This window comes from Podarcis melisellensis (genome assembly GCF_964234715.1).
Source record: "Podarcis melisellensis genome assembly, chromosome: Z".
Lineage (NCBI taxonomy): Eukaryota > Metazoa > Chordata > Lepidosauria > Squamata > Lacertidae > Podarcis > Podarcis melisellensis.
In genome coordinates, this window is record NC_138547.1 from 18,592,564 (window position 1) to 18,619,900 (window position 27,337).

Sequence of the window (27,337 nt, forward strand, 5' to 3'; positions counted from 1 at the left end):
CTGACTACCTGTCAGGGATTATTGAGCCTCGCAGAGACCGGATCCCTCACGCCTTTTCCCGAATACTTTGAGAGCTTCTTGCATCAGTGACAAAGACACTTCTCAAAATAAGCGGGAGTTATAGCACCCCAGCCGCCTCAGAAATCCCAGCCGCCTGTGAGCTAAGCTGTAATTAAGTCCGACGGCATCTTGAATCAGCCAAAGAACTGTAATTAAAGCAACAAAACCGAGTCCTTCATGGAGAAAAACAAGTGGGCCTGTCAAAGGAAGCCCACAGCTTACATCTTTCACTGACAAAAGAGCCGAGAGGATAAGGCCAGCCCTTGCATCTCCCTGCTTCTGTTGGAGGCCAGAGCCCTGGCAAGGTCACAGCCAAGGAGCCAAGTTTGGAGTTTGTACTGAAAAGCGAATCTCCCAAATTTGCACTCATCAATGCAAGAGGTGAATGGAAACACAGCCCTCCTTCCAAATCTGCACTTGCCCCAAAATTTATTAATTTCTAATTATTGCATTTATATCCCACCTTTCCCCCTCTAATGAGCACAAAGGGGTTCCTCCCTCCTCATTCAATCCCCACAACAACCCTGTGAGGTAGGCTAGGCTGACAGAGGTAGTGACTGGCCTCTCAAGGTCACACCCAGGGAGCTTCATGACTGAGCAGGGAGTTGAACCCTGGACACTCTCAGGTCCTAGTCTGATACTCTAACCACCACATGACACTGCCTCTTAACCCACCACAACCCCTATTAGTCACAACCGGCTCTGCACTGAGATGGCCGGCTGGGTATGGGTTTTCCGTCTTCTAGATGGACTACCTTCCCCAGTTGAAGAGCCCCAACTGCCTCTCATTGAGGTGTAGGCAACCTTTTCCTGCATTCCCTACTGGGCAACTCCCTGCAGAGACTGTACAAAACTGGCAGTGAATGAGGCAAGGTCCCATATTTGGCAATGCCACCCCACTTCCTCTCTTCCCCTTGACCGCAAAGACAGCTGAAGAAGGGATATAATGCTCGAGAACTGATCATTCACAAGGAGCTTTGGGACTTAATCTTAGGGCCGCATGAAATTAGACAGAGGGCTGCAGGGTCCCTGCCCTGAATTGCAGGGGTTGGGCTAGATGACCACCAGGGTACCCTCCAATTGTACAATTCTATAACCGGGAGTGCAAGCATATGCATCATATTTCCACATATTTGTACTCCGCCTTTTTCCTTGATAGGGACTCAAGCAGCTTATAGATAAAAACAAGAACAGCTAAAAACATAGGGGGAAAGCAACCGGTAACAAACAATTAAACACTGATTGGATTAAAACCACACACACACACACACACACACACACACACACACACACACAGAACTCCTATTAAAACCACACAAATAATTACAATAAAAACAGCATGATATCAGCCCTTTCATTAAAAGCAGTCAGTTCCCCAAAGTCTGTTGGAAAAAGAAAATTTTCACTTGCCAGTGGAAGGATAAGGACAACAGTGCAGGAATCATAACTAAATCTGGGACAATTCAGAGAGCCTGGCCGTCAGGGGACAAACAGGGACTTGTTTAGCTCCAGTGTGTTCTCAGAGCAGCCCCAAGTAGAACAGAGTTCCCTGCTTGAAGGTGCAAAAAGTGGCATTTGCTGACCTGCGTCTCCTTGGAGGTGTGCAAACAAGGTGGAGAAAGGCACCACTTTAGTGCCGTGGTTGGGGCGCGTCTGTTGACTTTGAATGCATCAGAATACCAGCCAGCTCCCATGACCATGCTGAGCACATGGAGACAGCCCTTTGATGTGTCGCGCTGGGGATGGCAGCCCGGCGTTCATAGAGTGCTTGCAGTAAACGGGAAATCCCCCGTGGTTTTGTCTGGTCCAGAGTGGCAAGTGCAAAACAGCAGAAGCAGATCCATGTTCACAGCAGGTGGAGGATGCCGTGGAGAGGAGGAGGCTGGCTAGAAGGTGCTTTGTGCACAACAAGGACATAAGAATGTAAGAAGAGCCCTGCAACAGCAGCTAGATCATGGCAAAGGGAGCCCATCTAGTCCACCATCCTCTTCTCACAGTGGCAAATCAGATGCCCAACTGGGAAGCCAGGATCTGAGCACAAGAGCCCCCCCTGCCCCCGTGTGGTTTCCAGCAACTGGTGTTCAGAAACATCACTGCGCACAGCTATGGAGGCAGAGCATAGACCTTGTAGCTACTAGTCCTCCATAACTCTCTCCTCCATGAAAGCCCTCTCCTCTCATCTTTTAAAGCCATCCAAGTTAGTCATCATCCTCTCTTGTGGGAACAAGTTCCATAGTTTAACTCTGTATTGTGTGAAGGAATTTCTTTTGTTTGACCTGAATCTTCCAACATTCAGCTTTGTTGGATACCTGTGAGTTCTGGTTTTATCATGGAATTGTAAAGTTGGAAGGGTCCTTGAGCATCATCAACCCTCTGCAATGTAGCAATCTTCACTTAAATCATTTATGACAGATGGCCATACAACCTCTGCTTAAAAACCTCCAAGGAAGAGGAGTTCACAACCTCCCGCGGGAGCCTGTTCTACTGTATAATAATAATGCTTATTAAATCATATCTGCCATCCTGTAATAAAAGCTCAAATTTGTCTTGCTTGTTTCTCGTATTCTGTGCAATAGCATAGAAACAACTGAAACCATGAGTCATTCCCTTCAGCTGCTTTCTTCTTGTCTTTTCCTGCCCTTTAGCAGGTTTCAGGAGCACCACCTTAGTTTCTTGTGCATAGATGAAGCTACTATCCCCAGTACCAGGAGTTCCCCAGTGATATGTAATATTGTCTCCCACTCCCTCAAGATTTAGTTTAAAGCTCTCCTGATCAGGTTGACAAGACTCTTAGCAAACACATTCTTGCTAACCCATCTCTTGTCAGAAGGCCTTCCTCAAGGAAGCAGAGACCATGGTCCAAGAAGCCAAACCCTTCCTGATGACACCACCTGTATAGTCAGTGGTTTACTTCCAGTATCTTCCTCTTTTCCTGGGCCATGATCTTCAACAGGAAGGAGTGATGAAAAGGCCACCTGTACCCCAAGGCTCTTCAGCTTCCTGCCCAGAGTTTCATAGTCCCTTGTTACATGGCTGTGTCTGGCAGTATTGTTTGGATCCACATGAAACAGAAGGAAGGGGCTGTGGTCTGTGGTCTTTATGAGAGGGTGAAGAAAACGTCTCTTATCCAAGGTTAGGGATTTACCCCAGTTCTTGGGAGAATGACACCAGCAGCAACTGGCCACACGTTTCCAAAGATAACTTTTCACCAAAGCCATGAAGGTCATAAATCAAAACAAGGGAGGCTTCGATTTTGAAGCCCTCGCACCCTGCAATCCCATGCAAGATTTCAGAGCATGAAAGACAATAAAATTCGTAGCAGGGACATCTTCACATGGCATTCTTCAAGGAGGTACCTCCTCTCCAGATGTTGCTGACTACAACTCCCACCATCATTGCTAACCATTGCCCATGCTGACTGCTAGGAGCTTGGAGCCCAACATCATTTAGAAGCCTGCCTCCATTCCTCTCCTTTCTGTTTCAACGATGTGGCCAAAAAGCCACCAGCTAATTTCACCTCTGCACAATGCACCTTAAGTTTTGCCTCTCTAGGCCACCAAAATGCATTTGTAAGCCTTTTGTTATTTAGTGCAGCAGCACCTGCACTTTGGAAGTCTCTGCCTATGGATATCAAGCAGGTCCCTTTGCTGAACTCCTTCTGCCAAAAACATTCCTGTTTAGAATGTGAATTTTAGCCTGTTTTAATATCTTAACTTTTTGTCTGTTTTAAAGTATTGTTGTAAATATTTATTTTCTCTCTTTTTTTTTTTGGTAAACCACTTTGAAAAAAATAAACAAAATAAATAACTTTGCATTTTCTTTTTTGTTTTCCTTTTCAGGAACATTTTGTCCTCCTGATGAGGTCTGAACATGGGAGCCCATTCAAGGGCCTGATGAATGAGGTCACTGCTGCCACTGAGAGCTCCAGATCAAGAGCTCTGCTGGATTGATGCAGTTCCAAATCTACTTCCCACGACAGAAATCATGCACTCAAATTCACCCAAGCCCAGTCTTTAGCGCTGCTCCTATCAAAAGGAGAGGGAGGCCAAATTGGACTCTGCGGTGTTGGGAAGTGCTGTCAGCAGTTGTCATCTGGGATGAAAAAGAAACTAAAAAGCTCTAAAGGGCAGAGCTTGAATGACCTTTTAAATAAATACATGGCATGATTTTATTTCATAAACAAATACTGAGGCACCTGAAATCTTCTAAAATTCCCTCAAAGATGGTCTTGTCCTCCTTTGCAAATGTCAAGTATGTTTTCTCTAATTGTCTGAGGGGTCGCAATGATCTTGGTACTTATTATCATTTATGGTGGGAATGTCAGTTGGTGAAAGATGTTTGGAATTTAATTATGACAGAAATGATAAATATTACTAAAGAAACTGCCCAAAATTAATGTGACTGAATATTTTTGATGATACCAATGTAGACATATATTGTCAAAAGAATATGTCTTGATGCATGATCTTGACAGCTTGAATAGTAATGGCAACAAGTGGAAAACAGCCCAAAATCTTACAGTGAGCACTCAATACCCCTCACTCTGGAATACAGCTATAACGGAGAAAATTATGCATAATCCTGTATCAATGAGGACTAGAACCTGCAGACACTTTTAATATGATTTGGCATTCCTTTATTCATATACATTTTCAAGTCAACCCTCATCGCAAGCCTGGAAAATCTGGAATTAGATTGATAATCAGATAATGGTCTTTACTTGCACTTTGTTATTTTCACCCATGTGCAGCTGGTCTGTAGCATTAGAAGGGATTCCAGGGGTCATCTAGCTGAACCCCCGCAAATGTCTGGTTCCTTTCAGACCATATAGAACCCTTGTTCTCACAATAATGGAACTCACAGGTGGAGAATACAGTGGTACCTCGGGTTAAGTACTTAATTCGTTCTGGAGGTCTGTTCTTAACCTGAAACTGTTCTTAACCTGAAGCACCACTTTAGCTAACGGGGCCTCCTGCTGCTGCCATGCCGCCGGAGCCCGATTTCTGTTCTCATCCTGAAGCAAAGTTCTTAACCCGAGGTACTATTTCTGGGTTAGTGGAGTCTGTAACCTGAAGTGTATGTAACCTGAAGCGTATGTAACCCGAGGTACCACTACACACACACACACACACACACACACACACACACTTTGTACGGGACATATTTGTATGAGTTAAAACTTAGTTTTCCCTCAGGAGCAGTTTTCCACATGAGTAATTAAGCATTCACAAGGAGGTCCCTGAACTAGGGAGCTTCTCCATGCAAAGCCAGTACTGTGCCTCTGAGCTACAGCCCTTCTCCTTAAAAAGTTTATAATCCTTATAGTTTGGAGGAAAACAGGGAGCTGCCTTCTACTATGTGGGCATGGTGTAGTGGTTATGTGGCCACACTAGGACCTGGGACAGATCAGGGTTCGAATTCCCCCTCTTGGCTAGGAAACTCGCCTTTGAGGCCAGTCACTGCCTCTCAGCCTCACCAACCTTTCAGAATCGTTGTGGGGCTTTAATGAGGAGCAGGACCTGGGAGATCAGGGTTCAAAGCCCTACTCAACCATGAAGCTCACTGGGTGTGACCTTGGAGGCCAGTCACTGCCTCTCAGCCTAACCTACCTCACGAGGTTGTTGTGGGGATTGGATCAGGAGGGGGAGAACCACAAATGCTACCTTGAGCATCATTGGTCTCTCCAGCTCAGTACACTGACCAGCAGGGTTTCAGACTCAGCAGACAATTCCGACCCCTTTACCTGAAGATGCCAGGAATTGCACCAGGGACCCTCTGCAGTCAAAAGCTCTGCCCCTTCCCTTATTAATAAAGTGTCTCTCTTGTCTTCATGATTCTGAATCAGGCAGGGAGATAGGAAGCTGCCTTTTGAAGAGACTCACCCTGCTCTTCGTAACCGGTTCCTGCCACGGGGGTCTCCAGATCCTCTCCGTTCTGCTTCAAGCCCAGGACTGCCCTCAGCTTTGCCACATTCAAGCAGGCCGTGGCCTCCCCACCCTGATCTCCGACCTGCAAAGTATTATTGGCATCATTAATTCATGGAACAAGCACACATCTTTGGAACTTCTGCCTCGTGATTTCAAGCGGGCATGTTTGCTGTGTTCTTTTCGGCAACTGCTGTAACAATCTTGTTTCAACAAGTTTACCCAGATGTGAGTTTTAATTTGTTACTGTCTGGGTTGGGGTTTCTTTGGTGTTTTTGTGTGTGTAGGTATCCGTATATATATTCAGTACTGTAATGATATCTAGACACAGAATGATAAAAATGTCTTCAGCAGTCCAGATATTGGTCGTTTCTGAGCCAGTAACAGTCAGACGAATGCAATACAGCAAAGGTAAAGGTAAAAGTAAAGGGACCCCTGACCATTAGGTCCTGTTGTGGCCGACTCTGGGGTTGCGGCACTCATCTCACTTTATTGGCCGAGGGAGCCGGCATACAGCTTCCATGTCATGTGGCCAGCATGACTAAGCCACTTCTGGCGAACCAGAGCTGCGCACGGAAATGCCGTTTACCTTCCCACTGGAGCGGTACCTATTTATCTACTTGCACTTCGTACTTTCGAACTGCTATGTTGGCAGGAGCTGGGACCAAGCAACGGGAGCTCACCCCGTCACAGGGATTCGAACCGCCGACCTTCTGATTGGCAAGTCCTAAGCTCTGTGGTTTAACCCATAGTGCCACCCGCGTCCCTACAGCAAAGGTGGATGAATGCAATACATAAGATAGAATCATAGACTTGTAGAGGTGGCAGTGACCCCAAGAGTCATCTAGTCCACACCCCTTCAGTGCAGGAATCACAACAGAACAAATAACCAGTCTACTGTTGTTTTAACTTTTTGCATGCTACAAATAATTGCTGTACATTTTTCTTAAAGTGTTAATTTTATTGCTCTAACTTTTCTGGAAACCAGAGGGTGTTGTCCCCTCCTCCCTTTTCTTGCAATCAAGTGGTGTATAAATTTTAGGAAATAAATAATTAATAAATTAAGTGGCAGAAATGCCATTTGCTGAGAATTGCAAGTAGGGAGAATTCTGTTGAGCTCAAGTCCTCCCACTGAGGCACTGGCTTGGCTATGAAAAGAGGAAGCTGGACTCCTCCTTTGCCTAATCCAGCTCCAGGGCTCTTCTTATGCCCTCATGGAACCCCCAGGTCCAGAGGCAGTCTATCTAAAGCTCTGAAATATACAAGAATGTGGATTGTCTTCCCCAGTGAGGCAGCCAAACCTATTTGGTCTTCTTTTGAAACGGAGCCAGGAAGCAAATGTGTTAGCATACCTGACTTAAAGCCAGTTCTGCCATTATATGATCTAGGGAACTCTCCTCTTCCTCCTCCTCCTCCTTGCATCCAAGCCCTTACCCAGCTACCCACTACCGTGAAACCTCCCATTGTTCTCTCCCCATCTGTTGCTGAGTAATCTGTGCTACTCAGAGGACAGCAAAGTGTATTTATCTGGAACAGCTGAAGGGTTAATAATAGGGGATGTAACACTGATGAGAAGGTCCTCAGGCTTCACTCTGCCCTGTCTTCCATTCCCATTTCATAGAATTGTAGAGCTGACAGGGACACCCACGTGTCATCTAGCCCAACCCTCTGCAGAGCAGGAACCACGTAAAATCAGGACACTCTTGAGGATGCCCTCAACTGTCATGATAAGATCCTGAATCCAGCCATTGGTCTATCTAGCACAGTGACTAGCTCCTCCCTGACTAGCAGCTTGTTAGCCGCCCTGAGCCCGGCCTTGGCTGGGGAGGGCGGGGTATAAATAAATTATTATTATTATTATTATTATTATTATTATTATTATTATTATTATTATTAGCTGTGGCTCCTTAAGAGCTACAGGCAGATTTATTATTATTTCCTAAAACTAAGGAATATTCTAGTCCTCATAGTTCTGAATAAAGGGCTGAATTGTAATGGTACAGAGGAAGATGACAGGTCAGGACATTGGTCCACTGAGTTCAGTATTGTCCACACTGACTGGCAGCTGTGGCTCCTTGAAGCTTCAGGCAGGAGACATTTCCCAGTCCAGCCTGGAAAAGCCAGAAGGGATTGAATCCAGGACCTCCTGCATGCAAAGCAGGTGCTCTGCTACTGAGCTAGGGCCCTTCCCCTAAAAATAAAGGAAAGTCCTAGTCCTCATGGTTCTGAATAAATAGGAACCTGGGGCTTTCTGCATGCAAAGCAAGCGCTCTATACCACTGAGCTACAATGCCACCCTCTTTGGTTTCAAAATGGAGTTTGAATTGAGTTTTTTCCTATACCAATAGTTTAAGAGCTTTTATTGTTTTGTAACCAAGCAACTGGGGACGTAACATTTTAAATGTTATACAGCTCATGTTTCCACACTTTTCTTTGCTGCAGGTTCTGTGATTTTAAATCTCTGCTGGGGTTCTCATACCAAAGAGTACTTGCCCCAAACTTGGGTCTTGGCATCCCAGATTTCCAACATGAAATGTCCACAGGGCGTCATCCTGAAAGGCCAGTTCTAGCCACACCTGCTCCTTAGATCTGTTTTTCTTTACCCTCTTGCACTCCAAAAAACGCCCACATTTGTTCCCAACTCAGACCCCAAAGAGGGACAAATCTCTGTCTGAACCCCTCTGAGCTGTAGCAGTCAACCCTGTGGTCAAATAATCACAGAATTGTAGAGTTGGGAGGGAACCCAACCAGACGTCCAGCTGGGAAGCCCACATGCAGGATCTGAGCACCAGAGCCCTTCCTGCTCCCTGTGTGGTTTCCAGCAATGTTCCAGAAACATTGCTGTGCACAGTTGTGGAGGCAGAGCATAGACATTGTAGCTACTAGCCCTCCATAACTCTCTGCTCCATGAATTTGTCCATTCCTCTTTCAAAGCCATCCAAGTTGGCTATCATCCCCTCTTGCAGGAGCGAGTGCCATGGTTTAATTCTGCACTGGGGCACCCCACCTGTGTCGCTGTTCCAGGACAGTCCACTCTGCTCTATTGAGAAATTCCTCATCTGGCCCAGTAGCTCCAAGTGCTGTTTGGTGGGCCTCAGATTGCTGGACCTTCTCTTCCAGCAAGGCAACCAGCTTGCACTTGCTGCAGGTGTAGTTTTGAACATTCTTAGGCAGGGAGACAAACATGGCAGAGGTGTTGCAGGTCACTACAGCAGCTCCCTTGCCTTCCATGTCCCCTTGTCCTATGTCACCCATGAGACAGCATTCCTGGCCTCCCCCATTAAATGCCGCTGCAAACGCCCCTGTTTACAAGTCCTGGTCACAAGCTCCCAGAGGCTGCAATTAGCAGTCATGCAATCAGCAGTAATCTAGCCCAGCCCCCTGCAGAGTGGGGATCCTAATGTCCAAGGAGCACTGAACAGCTGCTAAAGGTCTATGGACACCCCCAACATTATAAAATAATTAAATGTGACGGACCACCAACAAATAAAAAAAATGCTTTTACTTCTTGGGAGATTTCAAGGTGCTTCTCTGCAAAGTATAAGGCTTGTTCACGGTTTCCGAGAGAGATGTAGGCATTTTCCAGGCTCCAGCAAGCTCTTCCTTCTCCCACTCTGAAAAGGAAAGGTATATTTATTCATTTATGTTCCTATCATGCCCTTCCCTGTATCATGACAACCTGAGGCATGTAGAGATTGCCAGGCACCACCCAGTCAGGTAGAATGACATACATAGAATTGGAAAAGTGGAACAGACCCTGAGGAACAGCTAGTCCAACCCACAACAATGTAGGAAATTCCACATCCCTGACACATGGCCACCCAACCTCTGCTTAAAAACCTCCAAGGGAGGAGAGCCCACCACCTCCCAGGAGAGTCCGTTCCACTGTCATACAGATCTTACAGTCAGAAAGTTCTTCCTGATGTACAGTATGTCAACTTTCTTGCATTCATTGTGAGTGCTATACTTGACCATTGTAATGTCTTCTTTTGTAATCTTGAAGACAATATTTCAGTCTCCCGTTAATTGCATTCCTTGGAATGTCTGTACTAGGTTTGAATTTCTTTGGGAATGCTTTATTTTGGGATTCTTTGATTTGATGTCTTAATGTAGGCTGTAAACCACTCTGAGACTTCCCCTCTTGCTCCCAAAACTGGGTTGCATGTGTGGAGAGAACCCCTGAAACAGCCTTTGGGGTGATGGGAAGTGGGATTTTCCCATCTGCACAAGTTTAGTATTATGATGCTGAATTCCACAAGTGATTTCTTGCTTCAATAAGACATAGAGTTTGGCAAGTTCACCTCTATACAAATTCTCTGTCTCCCCCTTGTGGCCTCAGCTGGCTAACGGCATGAGTGTAGCTATATCCCAAATCAACCCTTATTTGCCCACCTGCTAATAATAATAGTAATAATAATAATAATAATAATAATCTTATTAGATTTATATACCACCCTTCTCAGGGCAGTTCACAGAATAAAAAACAGGATAAAAATAAGTAATTAAGTAAAAAACCTCCAAACAATAACACCCCCCCGCCCCAGTCCCACAGACACATTTAAAAGGCTGTGCAATATTAATCAGCCTAAGGCCTAGTTGAAGAGGAACGTTTTTACTTGGCACCTAAAGATATATGATGAAGGCACCAGGCAAACCTCCCTGGGGAGAGCTTTCCACCAACAGGGAGCCACTACAGAGAAGGCCTGTTCTCATGTTGCCACCCACTGGATCTCTCAAGGAGGAGGCACACAAAGAAGGGCCTCAGATGATGAACACAGGGCCCGAGATGGTTTATATGGGCAGAGGTGGTCCTTGAGGTATTGCAGCCCTGAGCTCTTAGATTCAATATATTTAACTATGAAACAAATGTAATACTCAGACAGATGTATGAAGCATGGCACAAAATATATATTCATAATTCATGTTTCATGTTCCCCCTACCCTTGAAAATTGCCAAGGGCTGTCAAAATGGCATCGTGGCCCACTTGCACTTCATGGGCCATGGGAAGAACTGCCTTGATCTCTCCCTGCAATGCCAGAGGCATAACAGAGGCACTAAAACCAGGTCTGAAAACAGTGATCAACAGAAATGGAAATATTAATTTGAAAGCATAGTTAAACGAACAAATCCTGCCCACCCTGCCATGCACATGGCTGTTCAAAGAACAGTAAGAACTTCCACCAAGTCCCATTGCAGGGAGCTGCATTAGATGACCCTGGAATACAGCTCTAGGATTCTATGATATGATTCTAAGCCTGGCTGCACCACTTCCACCTCACCTGTCTCCCAGTTCCTGGGCAATGGCCAGGTGTTTCAGGTGATAATCGATGGCCTTCTCGTAGTCCTGCAGGAGGGTGTAGGTGTTCCCCAGGCTGTAGCAGGATTGAGCCTCCACTGCTTGGTCCTTTAGCTGCCTGGAGAGCTGTAGTGTCTTCCTGCATTAAAAAGCAGATTCTTTTAAAAAATATATTTTATTAAACAAAATGCTGTAAACCGAAAATAGAGAATAAAGAAAAGGTTTAAAATGGCATAAAGTTGGACATAATCCTTGAAGTTGTTGTTCCAAAACATTGCCCAATAAGCCCTGTTCTTCCATAAACCTGCTAGGCTGATTTCACAGCATCCTAGGATTGCAGAGCTGGTAGGGACCCTGAGGGTCATCTAGCCCAACCCTGTGAACTGCAGAAATCACAGCTAAAGCACCCTGCTGGCTGGACTGAAATGATGCTGGACCAGATGCATCCGGGGTGTGGTCTAGAAGGCTCTTCTTCTGTTCAGTGGCAGGGTAGCCCATGTGGGGCTCTCCAGGATGTACACAAAGGATGGGAGACCTTAAGCATTTTAAAGCCCTGTTTAACAACTCTGTGGCTCAAACTACATTTTTTAAAACAGGGTAGTAAAGTGGTGGTGGGTTTCTTTTGGAAGGGAGTAGAGATAGTTTCCCCCTTCTAAACTGTAAAAAAAAGGTAAGCCTGCAGGAAACTGAATAGAATAGCCATGGCAGACTCCTGCAGCAAAGCACAGAGTCTTGCAGCACCTCGATCTATTAATCATTTTAATAATTATTATCTTTCATTTTAATAAATTTAATTTATTGCAGCTTAAGCTTCTGTAGACTTGATGGTGAAGTGGACTGTTTATTATGCAGTAATAAACTGGTGAAACTTTAGGCTGCCACAAGACTCTTCCTTGTTAAACATATTGCGTTATTATCTTTATTCAGACCAAGGAAATGTTACCAAAGCGTGAAAGCCTTTCAAATTCTCAAAAGCCTCCACACTTATATTGGATGGCTGAATTAATATATCACCATAAATATAGGTCTGAAATAGATATCCAGGCCAATGTTACAATATTTAATTTTTATTATTATCATAGCTCTTGTGCCTGCTGAGGATTTGTTTGTTTGAGCTTATCTAAAGTTCACGGACAGGGAATCAGAGGAGATTCTTGGATACCAGAAGGTGGCAGCAGGATGCTCTGAATGGAAGCGAATAAAATATTTCCTGCATTTTAGATTTTTCTACAGGATGGCACGGCAGACAGGAAATGAACACGGTTGTGGCCAGCCAGCCAAGCAGTAATGTAAAGTGCTTCCTGGGATTGCATAGTATCATAGAACTGTTGATAGTCCAACACCTTGTGATACAGGAATTTACTCTCCCAATGCATATATAATGTCTCTAGGGGTGTTCAACCTCTCTGCACAAATAGCTGAGCTGTGGGTGGCGCTGTGGGTTAAACCACAGAGCCTAGGACTTGCCGATCAGAAGGTTGGTGGTTTGAATCCCTGCAACGGGGTGTGCTCCTGTTGCTTGGTCCCTGCTCCTGCCAACCTAGCAGTTCAAAAGCACGTCAAAGTGCAAGTAGATAAATAGGTACTGCTCTGGTGGGAAGGTAAATGGTGTTTCCATGCGCTGCTCTGGTTCGCCAGAAGCAGCTTAGTCATGCTGGCCACATGACCTGGAAGCTGTATGCCAGCTCCCTCGGCCAATAAAGCGAGATGAGTGCCGCAACCCCAGAGTCAGTCACGACTGGACCTAATGGTCAGGGGTCCCTTTACCTTTTACCACAACAAGTGTATGCCATTTCTCACTTGTACACATGCAGAGAGGGAGAGACAGTGCAGTACAGTGGTTAGAGAGTTGGACTAGGACCTGGGAGGTGAGAGTTCTGATTTCCCCCTGGCTATGAAGCTCACTGGGTGTGAGGACCTTGAGGGCCAGACACTGCCTCTCAGCCTAATGTATCTTGCAGGGCTCTTGTGGGGAATGAACACAAGCATGTACACCCCCTTGAGTTCTATGGGGGGGGGGGAAGGTGAGCTATAAGTAACTAAGAATAAAATCACACGGCAGGTTGAGAAGTGACAGGGAGACATTTTCTTACTTGTAGTACTCTGCAGCGATGTCGAACCTCCCCAAGAAGATGTGGGCATTCCCCAAATTGCTGTGGGCTCTCCTTTCTGCCGCTTTGTCGCCAAACTCCTTGGCAATGGCCAGGCGCTGGAAGGGAGGCAGGTATAGAGAGAGAGAGAGGTGGTTAATGGCTGCAGCAAAAACACTGGGCAGTGGGGTGTACTGGTCTTGGACTAGGATCTGGGGGAGACAAGGGTTCAAATCTCTTATCAGCCATGAAGCTCATTGGGTGACCTTTAGGCAGACACCGCTTCTCAGCCTAACCTACCTTACAGGGTTGCTGCAAGGATGAAATAGGGAGGAGGAGAACCACGGATACTACTCTGAGCTCCTTGAAAGGAAAGGGGGGCGGGGAGAGGTATAAACGCAAATAAAAACAAGACCACACATGAGTCAGTTGCATTTGTTGATTTTATCTCCATTTTCAATTGCCATCTCAAGCGAATTTGTTTTTCATTTGTTTGGGTGTGTTTAGTTGCATTTTGTATACAGAATTGTGTGGGGTTTTTTAATTGAAATTTTGGTGCAACAAAGACAACTTAAAATGCAAGAAGCATAGCTAGATACAATCTCAAAATCAACTAGATACAGGGTAATGAGACGTCATAAAGGAATTTCTGTATATACAGGAAACCCACTTCAGATTTGAATCAGGTGAATAATAATACACTGGTTTCCTATTACTGCAGCTATTCCATTATTAATTGTTTCCCTGCTTTCTTCATTACAGGAATCGGATGGTGATGGGTCAAAAAAAATTAAGATGAATTTGTACAAGTCAGAACATTTGAACAATCTAGAATAGCATAAAAATTGTCATGTTTCTTTCTTTTGTCCCCTTCTTTCTTTTGTCCCCTTGTTACTGCTCTTGAGATAACACTTCTAATAACACACTGTATTATACCATTGGTTTAGGGATTTCCAGCTTCTGGTAGTGAAATGTTTTGTATTTAATCAGACATGTTTGCTGCTTGGAGATTTCATTTTACTTTTTTGAACAAGCAGTTTATAAATTTTATAAATATTGTCACCTTTTGCTTTTAAAAGTATTTTCACTTATAAGCCGCTTTGGTACGAAAGGGAGTAAAGGCAATGAATAGATAAAAGTTTCTCTCATAACGCTGCAGCTCATGGGCCTCCAGCGAAGCTGAATGTGGGAATCATAGAAGTGGAGAACAGAGAAAAGGAAGGACCTTTTCAGGCAGCGCAGAGTTAAACTACAGAAGTCCCATAGGAGGCTGTGATGACCACACACTTGAATGGCTTTAAAAGAGGACTGGACAAATTCATGAAGAAAGGGCTGGACGTGACTGAGATGCGGGTGTGTTGCCCAGCTCCCCTCCAACACAACCTACAAAGAGAATGGTGAAGAGCCTCTGGGCTCTTCAGTTTGGGAGTTTTCAGCCAATCAAGGCCAAGTTACTCTCTGCATGCTTTAGAAGCATGCTTTAGAAAGAAAGAAAAACATTTTGGCTTTATTTTATGTTTGCATTTTGACACTGAGATTCCCTGTCATCAGATCACAGCATAGGGGCTGAGGGCAGATCAAGGGACCCACAGAATGAAAGGCTCCCCCCCCCCACAAAGCCCAACTGAGCCTCACCTGTTTGTGGAAGATGATGGCTTTGCTGAAGTTGCCCAGCAAGTAGTGGCTGTTGCCTAGGTTGCCATATGCCCGGCCTTGGGCAGCTCTGTCCCCCAGCTCCTTCACAAGAGAGAGGTTCTTCCTGGAATCCCCCACAAAAGGAAAATGTGTTGTTGTTGTTCTTATTTTGCAATCAATAAATGGGGGGGAAACAATGTGGAACTGGCAAAACAGCAAAAATAGGAAAGCCACACGACGGCCTATTCATGGGAGTATGGAAACCCTTGTTGCAATATCTAGAAAAAAATATCATAATCAGATGAAATCACAAGCAGGATTTGAAATATGAGCAGCGGGGGAAATGATAATATATGAAACAGAGTAATATGTTCTAGGTGAAGTGTTTATTATAATAATGTACATAAATGGGATGGGATTAAGGGCAGCATGGAAGAAACAGCAGGAAGTCAAAGTTTAAAAGGGGAATGTATAAGAAAAGTGAAATTTACAATTAAGGATTTTAAAGCTTAATAAAAATGTGACACACACACAAAATCAATGGGGGGAAAACAGCAGAGTCATGAAAACAAAGGGATAGCAAGGAGCTCCAGAAGGACCTCTCCAAACTGAGTGAATGGGCGGCAAAATGGCACATGCAATTCAATGTAAACAAGTGTAAAGTGATGCATGTTGGGGCAAAAAAATCTCAGTTTCATGTACTTGCTCCAGGGGTCCGAACTGGCGGTAAAGGTTAAAGGGACCCCTGACCATTAGGTCCAGTCATGACCGACTCTGGGGTTGTGGCGCTCATCTCGCTTTATTGGCCGAGGGAGCCGGCGTTCGTCCCCAGACAGCTTCCGGGTCATGTGGTGAGCATGACTAAGCCGCTCCTGGCGAACCAGAGCAGCGCACGGAAACACCGTTTACCTTCCCACTGCAGCGGTACCTACTTGCACTTTGACGTGCTTTCGAACTGCTAGGTTGGCAGCAGTAGAGACTGAGCAACAGGAGCTCACCCCATCGCGGGGATTCAAACCGCCGAGTCCTAGGCTCTGTGGTTTAGCCCACAGTACCACCTGCATCCCTCCGAACTGGCAGTGCCAGACCAGAAACAAGAACTTGGGGTCATAGCAGAGAGTTTGATGAAGATGACACACTGAGTGGTAAATTCCATGCTAGGGATCATTAGGAAAGGAACTGAAACTAAACAGCCCGGATAATAATTCCATTAAACAAATTTATGAGGCCACCACATTTGGAATATACTACGGTATGTACAGTTCTAGCAGCCCCTTGTGAAAAAGATATTGCGGAACTGGAAAAGGTCCAGAAAAGAGCAACCTAAATGATCCAGGGGATGGAATGATGACTCCCCTATGAGGAAAGGTCGCAGCATTTGGGCAGGAAGTTTATAAAATGATGTTTAGCATAGGGAAAGCAGATATAAAAAGTTTTCCTCTCTCTCTCCTAAGACTACAACTGGTGGACATCCAATGAAGCTGAATGGCAGAAGATTCAGGACAGATAAAAGTAAACACTTCTTAGTTAAACTATGGAACTCCCTCCCACAGGAGGCAGTGATGGCCACTAACTTAGATGGCCTCAGAAAAGGAGTAGACAAATTCACGGAGGAGGAGAGGGCTGTCAATGGCAACCAGCCCCAATGGCTATGCTTTGCTTCCATGGTTGGAAGAAGTAATGCTTCTGAATAGCAGCTGCTGGAAACCACAGGAAGGAGAGAGCTCTTGTGAGCAAATGGTGCTTGCTGGTTTCCCACAGGCAACAGTTCAGCCACTGCAAGTACAGTCTGGTGGACCAGATGGGTCATGGGCCTGATCCAGCAGGCTCTTCTGGTGAGGGGGCCATCCTCAAAGACTGAAGATCTCGCATGAAAGGGGGCATTGAGGCACAGCAGGGGAGCAACAAGGGTAGCATCTTTGAATGAAGTGAGGCTGAAAGAGAATGGGGCATTTTTACAAAGACTCCACTGGACATCAGGTGCACTGGAGCTGCACTGGAGGGAGTTGGACGAGATGACTCTACAGTTCTATAATTCTAGGCTCACTGCCTCAATAAGGGGTTGCCACTCACTCGTAAAATTCGGACGCCTTCTCCAAACTCTCCCGGACTTCCTCGGGCAAGTGGTTAGGCTCCTGGGGCAAGCTCCAAGACAGCTGCTTCCCTTTAGCGTGGTAGACGTTCCCAATGTTGTACAATGCCCTCGCCTCTCCAACCTAGAAGAGGTGGGGCAGAAAAGGTATTCATGCTGCCTTGGGTTTCTCTCTTACATTGGTTGTATGGACCGGGGTCCTCATCCCTGTTGATTTCAGCATGGATGCATAAGAAAAGCCCTGCTGGACCAGGTCAGTGGCCTATTTAGTCCAGCATCCTGTCCTCACAGTGGCCATCCAGATGCCCCAAGGAGAAGCCCCCAAGCAGGACCCGAGTGCGAAAGCAACTCTCCCACAGTTGTTCCCCATCTTCCATATACATAGTCTGCCATCAAAAGAGACAACCTTAAGGAGAGCCTGGTTGCTGGATCAGGCCACAGACGGGCCATTATAGCCCAGCACCCTCCTCTCACAGTGACCAAATGCCCCTAAGAACCTGGAAATTGAGACAGACTGCCTCTGGAACTGGAGGTGCCATAAGGTGAGCCTGATCACTGCCAGATCAGGCCAATGGCCCATCTAGTCCAGCCTCCTGTCCTTATTGGCTAACCAGATGCCCATTATGGAAATCCCACAATCAGAACCTGAGCTCAACAGCAGCACCCACCCCGACTTGTCATTCACAGGTAGACTGCCCCTTTGCATGGACATCTGTATAAGGAGCCATGATGGATCAGGCCAATGGGTGCCTTCATGGTGGCCACCCAGATACCCTATAGGGAGCCCCGTGCAAGGAGGGCCCGAGGGCAAGAGCATTTCTCCCCTCCTGCGCCTGCCGTTTCATGGTGCTATTTTTTAGTGTGCAGGTACCTTGTCTCCCAACTCCTGGGAGATGTCCAGGTGCCTCTGGCAACAGACCAGGGCCTCATCAAACTGCCCGAGAATCTTCAGCGTATTTCCCAGGTTACCACTGGCTTTGGCTTCTCCGATGCGGTCCCCAGTGGTCCTGCGGAGAGAAAGCAGAAGGCGGTTCTGGGTGGCTCCACTCCAGCAAAGACACAAAGAAGACCCAGGCAGGGATGGGAAGGAACGAAGCACCCCAATGGGGCCCTTCCCTTCCCTTCCTTCTGTCTCCTCCTGTCCTTTCTTCCCTTCCCTCTGACTATGTAACTGGTTTACAGCAACTCTCCCCCCCCTGCAAATTGTAGAATAAAAAGTTAAAAACAGACATTGATTAACTATTGTGACATATATATTTCACAAAATGTATACACAAAGCTTGATTGTAAGCAAAAACCCCAAACCTGTTTACAAAAAGGTAAAACAATAAAAGTTGACACTACTAGACTTCAATACATACAAAAAGATAAACTCCTACAACAGATTAAAATTCACATCCACTTTCTAAGCACCTGAATGTTTTCAGCAGGTGCAAATGGAATACATTGAAGGTGCCTGCTGCTGATTTTGTAGGCAAATTATATGATCTTTGTATATTATATATACTTGTTGTTGCTCTCATCATCACCACAAACGTCTATCCATTATTTCAAGGAAACTGAGCATAACAGCCAGTCCTAACTCTATAGGCAATATATACAGCCCAGAAGGGTAATCTAGTTCAACCCCCTGCAATGCAGGAAAGTTATAAAAATTATGCATGGTATGGAGAAATTGGACAGATAGAAGTTTCTCTCCCTCTTTCATAACACCACAACTCAGTCATCCGATGAAGCTGACCGTTGCCTGACAGATATTACGGAACTCCCTCCTGCAGGAGACAGTGATGGCCACCAACTTGGATGGCTTTAAAAAAAGGACTGGACAGATTAAAGGATGAAGAAGGCTATTGATGGATATTAGCCACAATGAAGGCAGCAATGTTCCTGAATACCAGTTGCTGGGGACCACGGGAGGGGAGAGGTCTCTTGTGCTCAGATCCTGCTTGCTGATTTCTCCTAGAGGTAATTGTTCAGCCGTCATGGGGAAAGGATGCTGGCCTAGACGAGCCACTGGCCTGATCCAGCAGCCAGGCTCTTCTGACACTCTTAAGGGACCTCAAGAGCTCCAGAGACAGGCTATATAGATTCCTAGGTTGTTTGGGGTATTTGGCCACTGTGAGAACAGGATGCTGGACAAGATGGGCCATTGGCTTGATCTAACAGGCCTCTTCTGATGTTCATAATGAGAGAATAAATACATCCTTCTGGCAGCAGGACACTTACCTAGCTAGGGTGAGATCATGTTTGTGGTATTCCAGAGCCTTGGAATACTCCTTCAGGTAGAAGTAGGCGTTGCCCAGCTGGCTATAGATGGCACTGAGTGTCTTCAGGTCCTCTGTTCCCACCTGAACAGCCGCTTCAAAGAAGGCCACCCCAGCTTTGAAATCCCCGGCTTTGCACAAACGCTCTCCTTCCAGGGCCACCTCCAGGCAAGAGGCTTCCATCCTATGGGAGCAAACATGTACAGCAAAGATATTATTATAATTATTTATTACTAGAATTGTTTGGGTTTTTATTTTGTTTAAGTTTTTGTGTGCACTGACATTCTGATATTTCTGGAAAATATATATTCCATATATCGCTGTATATAAATGTATGAGAACAGCAGAGGAAAATTAAAGGATGATGAAAAAGCAAAACCATAAAACTGGAATGTAGAACAAGTCCAGTAGCACAGGGGTTAAAATAACCAAGTCTCAGGAAAGAATCACAGAATTGGAAAGTACCCCAAAGGTCATCTTGTCCAACCCTTGAAAATGCAGGAATATCAGAATATCTGGTGACTGAGTCTTGTTCCAGATACACCAGGACTGTGAAAAGGGTTGCTTTTGAAAATGATGGCATCACTGCATTATTTCATAAAATAATGCCAAATCATTAAAAAAGTGCCTGGAGGTTCTAGTCCTTATCAAAATCACAGTTAAGTGCAATTTTCTCTATTATAGCTATAGTCCATTGTGAGTGATCCCAAATGCCCAATGTCAGATTTTGGTCTGTTTTCCATTGAGTTCCCATGACGATGTGCACTGCCAAGATCACATTATCAATATGTATAGATATTGAGATTTGTGCCTTTTGATTAAAGGTGGTATATAAATTGAAGAAATGAAATTGTATATTTTTACTGCTAACTCATTGCTGTCTTTTCCTTTTCACCTGCTGTTGCCTAAAACACCTTTTGATTATCCATCATTGTACATCGCTCTGAAAGCTCGTCCTTCAAGCAGAAAGGCAGGGTGTTAATTTTAAAAATAAAATAAATGGCAAATGAGGACTTCACAGCAAAGAAAACACTGTTCATTGGGTGTCACATTAGCCAAAATCGATTAACCTCAACAAGCTGTGTTGATCAAACGCAGAGTTCACTGTTGAGTAACAGAGGTTGGCGCGGGATGGGGAATTGATTGACTGCAACCCCCATGGGGAAGGGAAATGGAGGAGGGTGCCTCAAGGTCGCGGGAAAGAGGACTTACCGTATTTTTTGCTCCATAACACTCACTTTTTTCCTCCTAGAAAGTAAGGGGAAATGTCTGTGCGTGTTATGGAGTGAATGCCTACAGATGGCGGGGGGATCTGCTGCAGTCGTGAGCAGAGGATCCATGGTTCCCCTTCCTTCCCTCCTCCGTGGCTCGCTTTGCTCACTTTGAAACAGTAAAGCGGGAGAAGAGCCACTGAGTGGGGAGAAGAGAGGGACAGAGAGCCTGGTTACAAAGCACGGATCCACATGGATCCTCAGGATTTTTGCACTTGGTCACCCCAAATTCACCATCAGATCACATAGCATGTCCATGGCTACAGCTTGCACCAAAAAAATCACGCACCCACTGTTGCCTGGGGCTGCAGTGGTGCAAAAACGTGGTTACAAAGCATGGGTCCACATGGATCCTAAGGATTTTTGCATTGGGCTACCCCAAACTCACCGTCAGATCACATGTCTGTGGCCACAGCATGAACCACAAAAATCATACATCCACTGTTTCGTTTAGAACATTTTTCTTCTTGTTTTCCTCCTCTAAAAACTATGTGTGTGTTATGGTCGGGTGCGTGTTATAGAGTGAAAAATATGGTACTTGCAAGCCATGTGTGGCCCAGAAGGGAAACTGCAGAAGGTCATCATTCAGATTCAGGATAGACAAAAGGAAGTTCTTGTTCACACAATGCATAGTTAAACTGTGGAACTCACTGCCGTCGGAGGCAGTGGTGGCCACTAAACCGGATGGCTTTAAAAAAGGATTGGACAAACTCCTGGAGAAGGGCATCAATGGTTACTAGCCCCAGTGTCTATCCACCAGGCCCAGAGGCAGTCTATCTGGACTCCTAGGGTCCTAGGGGCTTTGGAAACTCTGAGAAGTGGATACTGGACTGGAGGGCATTTTCTTAAGGATGCTGAAAATTGGTTCTCCAGCTTTCTGGTTACTCCCGAAAGCAGCCTCTGCAACACCAAGCAACCTCTGGGCCACTCCTCTGAGTGTGAAGAATCAGAAGCTGTATTAGCTAACCACGGCAACCCAGAGAGTGGTGCCTGGGCTGGCTTCTGGCTGGGCTCAATCCATCCATGATGACAGCCCTCGCCAAGTCCGGCCGGCTGCCAGGGAGCTGCTCTTTTCATCTCGCCGGGAACACGGCGTCCAGGCCTTGTACATCCGTTTGCAGATCACATGGTCAGGATTTGCTCCAGATAATTACAGGGGGAGCTTCTCCTGTTCCTCTCTCTGAGGCACTCAGCTCCCACTTGGGTCTTTAATGGCAACCAGATGCTCAACAGACTTCGCTGTGCAAGCCTTCCTTCCCCCCCAGAGTTAACACAGCCCTGCAAAAGGGGACAAAAGTCCTGGTCGCCTCACCTCCAAAACTATGGGGTAGATCATTGGAAAACAGCCCAAAATCTTACACAGGGCCCTTGGAACCACTCATTCTGGAATATAGCTATAATAGAGAAAATTACACCTAATTTGATATCAATGAGGACTAGAACTGCCAGGCACTTTATACAGGAGTTTGGCATTCTTTTAGGACATGTACAGCGGACATTTCATTTTCAAGGCAACCTTCATCCCAAGCCTGGCAAATCTGGAACTAGACTTGATAATCTCATAATGCTGATATTCCTGCATTGCAGGGGGTTGGACTAGATGACCCTTGGGATCCTTTCCAATTCTATGATTCTTTACTGGAACTTTGCTACCTGTGCAACTGTACTCATTCTGCGTGCCTTATCGTTTTGTTTTTCCATCTTTTAATTTCCATCTGTTGTTAATAATGGTTCTCTGTTTTACATACATGATGAAATGAAATAAGAGGATGGTGATAACAACAACAACAACAACAACAACAAGTGTTGCCAAAAGGCTTGGAGGGTCCTGGAAAATTATGTGCTCTTTTGGCAGGATTTTGTCTTATACAGTGGTACCTCAGGTTATGTACTTAATTCGTTCTGGAGGTCTGTTCCTAACCTGAAACTGTTCTTAACCTGAAGCACCACTTTAGCTAATGGGGCCTCCTGCAGCTGCTGTGCTGCCGGAGCATGATTTCTGTTCTCATCCTGAAGCAAAGTTCTTAACCCGAGGTACTATTTCTGGGTTAGTGGAGTCTGAAACCTGAAGCATATGTAACCTGAAACGTATGTAACCCGGGGTACCACTGTATGTCACAAGTAGCTGTGATTTAGCTGTGATTCCTGCATTGCAGAGTGCTGGACTGTCCTGGGGTTCCCTCAACTCTGCAAGTGGATGATTCTATGACCTCAGAAGGTGGTGAACTCTCCTTCATTAGAGATCTCTAAAAAGAGGTTGGACGCTTTGGTCGTGATTCCCTGCATTGTGGAGCATTGAACTAGATGAGCTTTGGCGGCGGCGGGGGTGTCCCTTCCAGCTCTAGTTCTGTGGTTCTAAATACAGACACAGAGGACTCCCTCTCCACAGTACAACATTAAATTTAGTTCAGCCAATGGCCTTAAGTCCTCTCTCAACCTAATAGGAAGTCTCTCCCAGATATCACACACTGCTTTTTGCACTTCTTTTTCCTCCCCCTTGCATTTGTTGCATTTATGTCAACAGACTCATGGGACTGTAGAACTGAAGGGTCATCTAGCCCCACCCCCTGCAATGCAGGAGTAAACTCATAAAGATAAGAGAAGGGAAATACGAAACTCCAGACAAACTGAAGTTGACAGAGTCACCCTGTTGACCCTTTCCCAGCCGGCCAAATTCTGACAAGAGCCTGTCTTCTGTCCACATTTCTTAAAGACACTATTGTTTCTCTGATGCTGCCACCATGCTTCTGGGAACGCTACTCTGCCCACCCTGTGCATCTGTCCCCCAGAATCCCATAATGCCATCTCTGTTCCCAGCTAGGATGAGTGGCTGCATGTGTTTGCTTCACTCTTCTTTGTTTAAATCATGCTAAGATTTGCATCCGGCTTCGTGCAAGCTCCTTCAGAACAGTGGCGTAGCGTGGGTTGTCAGCACCCGGGGCAAGGCAAGTAATTTGCACCCCCTAACCTGTGGATTTGGGCCCCCTAACCCTAACCCCCAGATGTTGCGGCCGGTGCGGCCGGCCCCCCCTGCACCCCCCACGCTACGCCACTGCTTCAGAAGCTGCTCAATACGCAAGAGACGTGGAAGGATCTGGAAAGGGCTGGGGGTGGGAACAGCACCAATGCAAACAAGAGGAACTTAAGGCCTGCTGGATCAGGCCAATGGCACCCTTTCTTCACAGTGGCCAAATGCTCCATAGAACCTAGGAATTCAGTTAAGCTGCCTCTGGACCTGGAGGTTCCAAAACAGCATTAGAAGAACCCTGCTGGATCAGGCCAGTGGCCCATCTACCTTCACATCCTCTCCACATAAGTGGAGGACCAGATGGCCATTATGGGCAGCAGGATTCAAGCACAAGAGCAACTCTCCCCTCCTGCAGTTTCCAACATCTGGGATCCTGGCAAGCAGCCACAGATAGCTTTCTCCTCTTTGAATCTGCCTAATCCTCTTTTAATGCCACCCAAGTTGGTGCCCATCACTTCCTCCTGCAGGAGACAGTTCCGTAATTTAACTATGTGCTGCGTGAAGAAGCCCTTTCTTTTATCTGCCCTGAAAGCCATTAAAAAACCCATCTATATTTTTTTAAAACACACACACATACACACAATCAGATAAGTAACTCACATCCCATGATGGAACGTAGTCGGCCCAAAACTATGGAACTCCCTCCTGCAGGAGGCAGTATGGCCTCCATCCTGGATGGTTTTAAAACAGGATTAGGTAATTTCTTGGAAGAGGCGAAGGCTGTCAAGGCTACTAGCCGCAATGGCTATTGTCTGCCTCCAGAGTTAGAAGCAGTGATGCTTCTCAGCAGTTGCTGGGAAACGCAGGAGAGGAGTGTTGCTCTTGTGCTCAGGTCCTGATTGCAGGTTTCCCCAGGCAACTGTTCAGCCACTGTGAGGACAGGATGCTGGCCTGATCCAGCAGACTCTTCTTTTAAAAAACTCCCCTCGCCCCCCGTAATTATTTTTCTGTTTAAAGGGGAGCCAGGAATTATAACAGGAGAGAGAAATATGCTCCAGTACCAGGCAAACATTGCATGGGGCCTTGGGGATCACAGACTCTCCTCTCCTAGCAAATCTTGTAAATCCAGAAGCTGCCTCACTGCAGGTCCCTGGAATGAACCCTGTAATTTTATTTTCGCTAAGTAGAGGATTGCAAAGGAAAAGGAAACACTGAGCCCTTCCAAAAGTGGTTGCTCGCCTCTGTTCCCGCCTGACATTCTCCTCCCCCCCCCCCCGAGGAGCCCACGTTCTAGGGACCAGGTTCCAAATCCAACATGGTTGTGGTTTCTGGGCCTTGGGGTGGGGCAGCAAAGCAGCTTGTGGGCCAGAGAAACAGCTGCCTGATCCAGCAGCGAGGTAGTAGCCCTGGTCTAGGCTTCTCTGGCCATGGCAAATGGCTTCCAAATGGCACAGGAACGTAGGCCATTCCGACCTCATTCCGACCTAGAAGGGCTGTAGCTTAGTGGCAGAGCATCTGTGCTGCATACAGAACGCCCCAGGTTCTGATTTCTTCATAACCATGAGGACTAGTACTTTACCCAGAGAGCTGCTGATGGTCAAAGTAAGTAATGCTGGGCTTCCTATGCAAATGAGCATTTCCTGCTCTGGCCGGCAGCATCAACAGCTCTCCAGGGTTCCAGGCAGAGAAAAAGAGAAGGAAGAGGTGACATGGCAGAGGGCAAGCAAGGCTATCAATGGATACTAGCTACAATGGATATGCTTTCTCTACCATCCCCGCCCCCTTTTGCAGGGTGGTCTTCCCCTGGATCCAGACCCAGCACCCAAGGCCTTTTTAGAAATCCTGGAGTTCCACTGCAATACACAATTAAAGCACACCTCAGCATTTCTGACTCTGCAAAATCAGGCCCTTAATCATCATGTAATCATGGAGCTGAAAGGGACACCCAAGGGTCATCTAGTTGAACCCCCTGGAATGCAAGAATCACAGATATCCACCTGCAATTTTTCTGAGGCCTTGCCAGCACTAGACATTTAAAGCAGGATTATATACCAATTTAAACAGCTGTGGCTCCTCCCCCCCAAAAAAGAATCATGGGAACCGTTGTTTGTTCAGGGGTTTTGAGTTGTTAGGAGGCCCCTGTTCCCCGTTCCCAGTGTGGTTTAATTCTTCCCCAGGGAACTCTAGGTTCTGCAGCTCTGGGACGGGTATGGGGGAATCTCCTAAGAACTCCCAGCACCCTTAAACTACAATTCCCGGGAGTTTGTAGGGGAAGCTGTCTTAAAGTGGTATTGCAGCACTTTAAATGCAGGTGCAGCCTATGAGTCCTTAGGACATCCTAAGAAAAACTCAAGCACCTCTGGATCCCCACTGCTGTCCAGCCCTGCTTCACCCAATTTATTTTGGGGGTCACTGTGGGTTGCAAAGCATCCCCATTGGTGCACCCACAAGCTAGGGTGTCAAAGGCCCCTATGTTTCCTGTTTAATTCAGTCCTTTATTTGGAACCATGAGGACTAGAACTTCACTGTACTTTTCAGAGGAAGGGCTCAGCATGCCCCACTGCCTGAAACTCTTGAGAGCCACTGCCAGTCTGTGTAGTAGACTACACTGAGCTAATTGGGACGGCAGTCTGGCTCGGTAGAAGGTGCAATCCTTCGTTCCTATTTAATTCATCCCAGGAGAAGCAGAACCTTACTTTATATTTTTTGGAGGGGGGAAGAGTTTCCTCTGCCCGAAACTCCGGGTAGCTGCTGCCAGTGAGTGCTGGAACCTGCAGCGGTCCGACTCGGCAGACCCTCGGCTACCTATTGCAGCCAGCAGCAGAGTTCCTTGGGAAACTAGATGACACTTCCCTCAACACCCCCCGAAAGGAAATAGACCAATTTCCTAATAATGGCTGAGAACCACGCAGAGAGCACGCGAGATGCAGACGGTCCTGGGGTTAGGGAGACCCCGCAGAGGGGAAACGGGGAGGGGGCTGCCTCCAGCCCGGAGGGCGAGGGAAGCAACCTTCTTTCCTGGAAAACCTCCCAAGGCCCGAGCGGGGAGGAGCCCCATGTATCCTGGAACCCCGCAAGCTTTCGCCCCTGAACGCAAAGCGCTGAGGGGGGCAGCGAAAAGGAGGAAGAGGAGGAGGAGGCGCCCCTCGCCTCGGCTGTCTGTCCAGCCCCCACTCTGCCCTACCTGGAATGCAACCTCTTGTCGGGGGGCTCCGGCAGGTCGTTCTCGGGGGCCAGCAGGGACATCGCTGCGGGAGGGCAGGGGCGGGCAGCGCCTCCTCCGCCTCCAGCCAGCCGGCAACGGCGGCTCACCCGGACCCCCGACTCCGTGGAGGCAGGGCGACCCGCCCCCGGCTCTGACGTCAACGCCCACCTCTCCGCCCTCCCGCCCGCCCGCCCGCCTGCGCGCTTTCGCGGGAGGGCGGGTGCTTATGTCTCCCTGCCTCAAATACAGAAAGTAAGCCTAACTGTAAGGATGAAGTTGGGGGGCTGATTAACGCAGGGCTATATTCCCCACCACCACCCCGAGCGCCAAAAAATAAAAAAATAAAATCCTCTTGGGTCATGAGGACTGGAAACTTGTCTTGAAGGACTTGATTCCTTTGCAACGTCTTTCCCATTCTACCCCATCTCCGGCTTTGGATTTAAAATATAAATATTATGAAGGTCCCACTGCCGCCACGGGGCGCCCTCCTTCGGGGGTCGCCTAGAGCACCCTCATTTCCGGTATCTTGGT

General features: G+C 46.7%; 1 protein-coding gene across 1 annotated transcript in view; it reads right to left on the reverse strand.

Annotated features, from left to right (window-relative positions):
* GPSM1 (G protein signaling modulator 1) overlaps positions 1–26,933 on the reverse strand; it is a 55,091-nt gene extending 28,158 nt beyond the window's left edge. Inside the window, exons 1-9 of the mRNA XM_081897831.1 lie at positions 26,786–26,933; positions 19,325–19,546; positions 17,970–18,105; positions 17,080–17,222; positions 15,007–15,130; positions 13,375–13,490; positions 11,265–11,420; positions 9,490–9,598; positions 5,943–6,069 (exon numbers count right to left, since the gene is read on the reverse strand). Coding sequence (XP_081753957.1) covers positions 5,943–6,069; positions 9,490–9,598; positions 11,265–11,420; positions 13,375–13,490; positions 15,007–15,130; positions 17,080–17,222; positions 17,970–18,105; positions 19,325–19,546; positions 26,786–26,847 — 1,195 coding nt within the window. The 5' untranslated portion in view covers positions 26,848–26,933. The remainder of the gene's footprint in view (positions 1–5,942; positions 6,070–9,489; positions 9,599–11,264; positions 11,421–13,374; positions 13,491–15,006; positions 15,131–17,079; positions 17,223–17,969; positions 18,106–19,324; positions 19,547–26,785) is intronic.
* Positions 26,934–27,337: the final 404 nt, after the last annotated feature.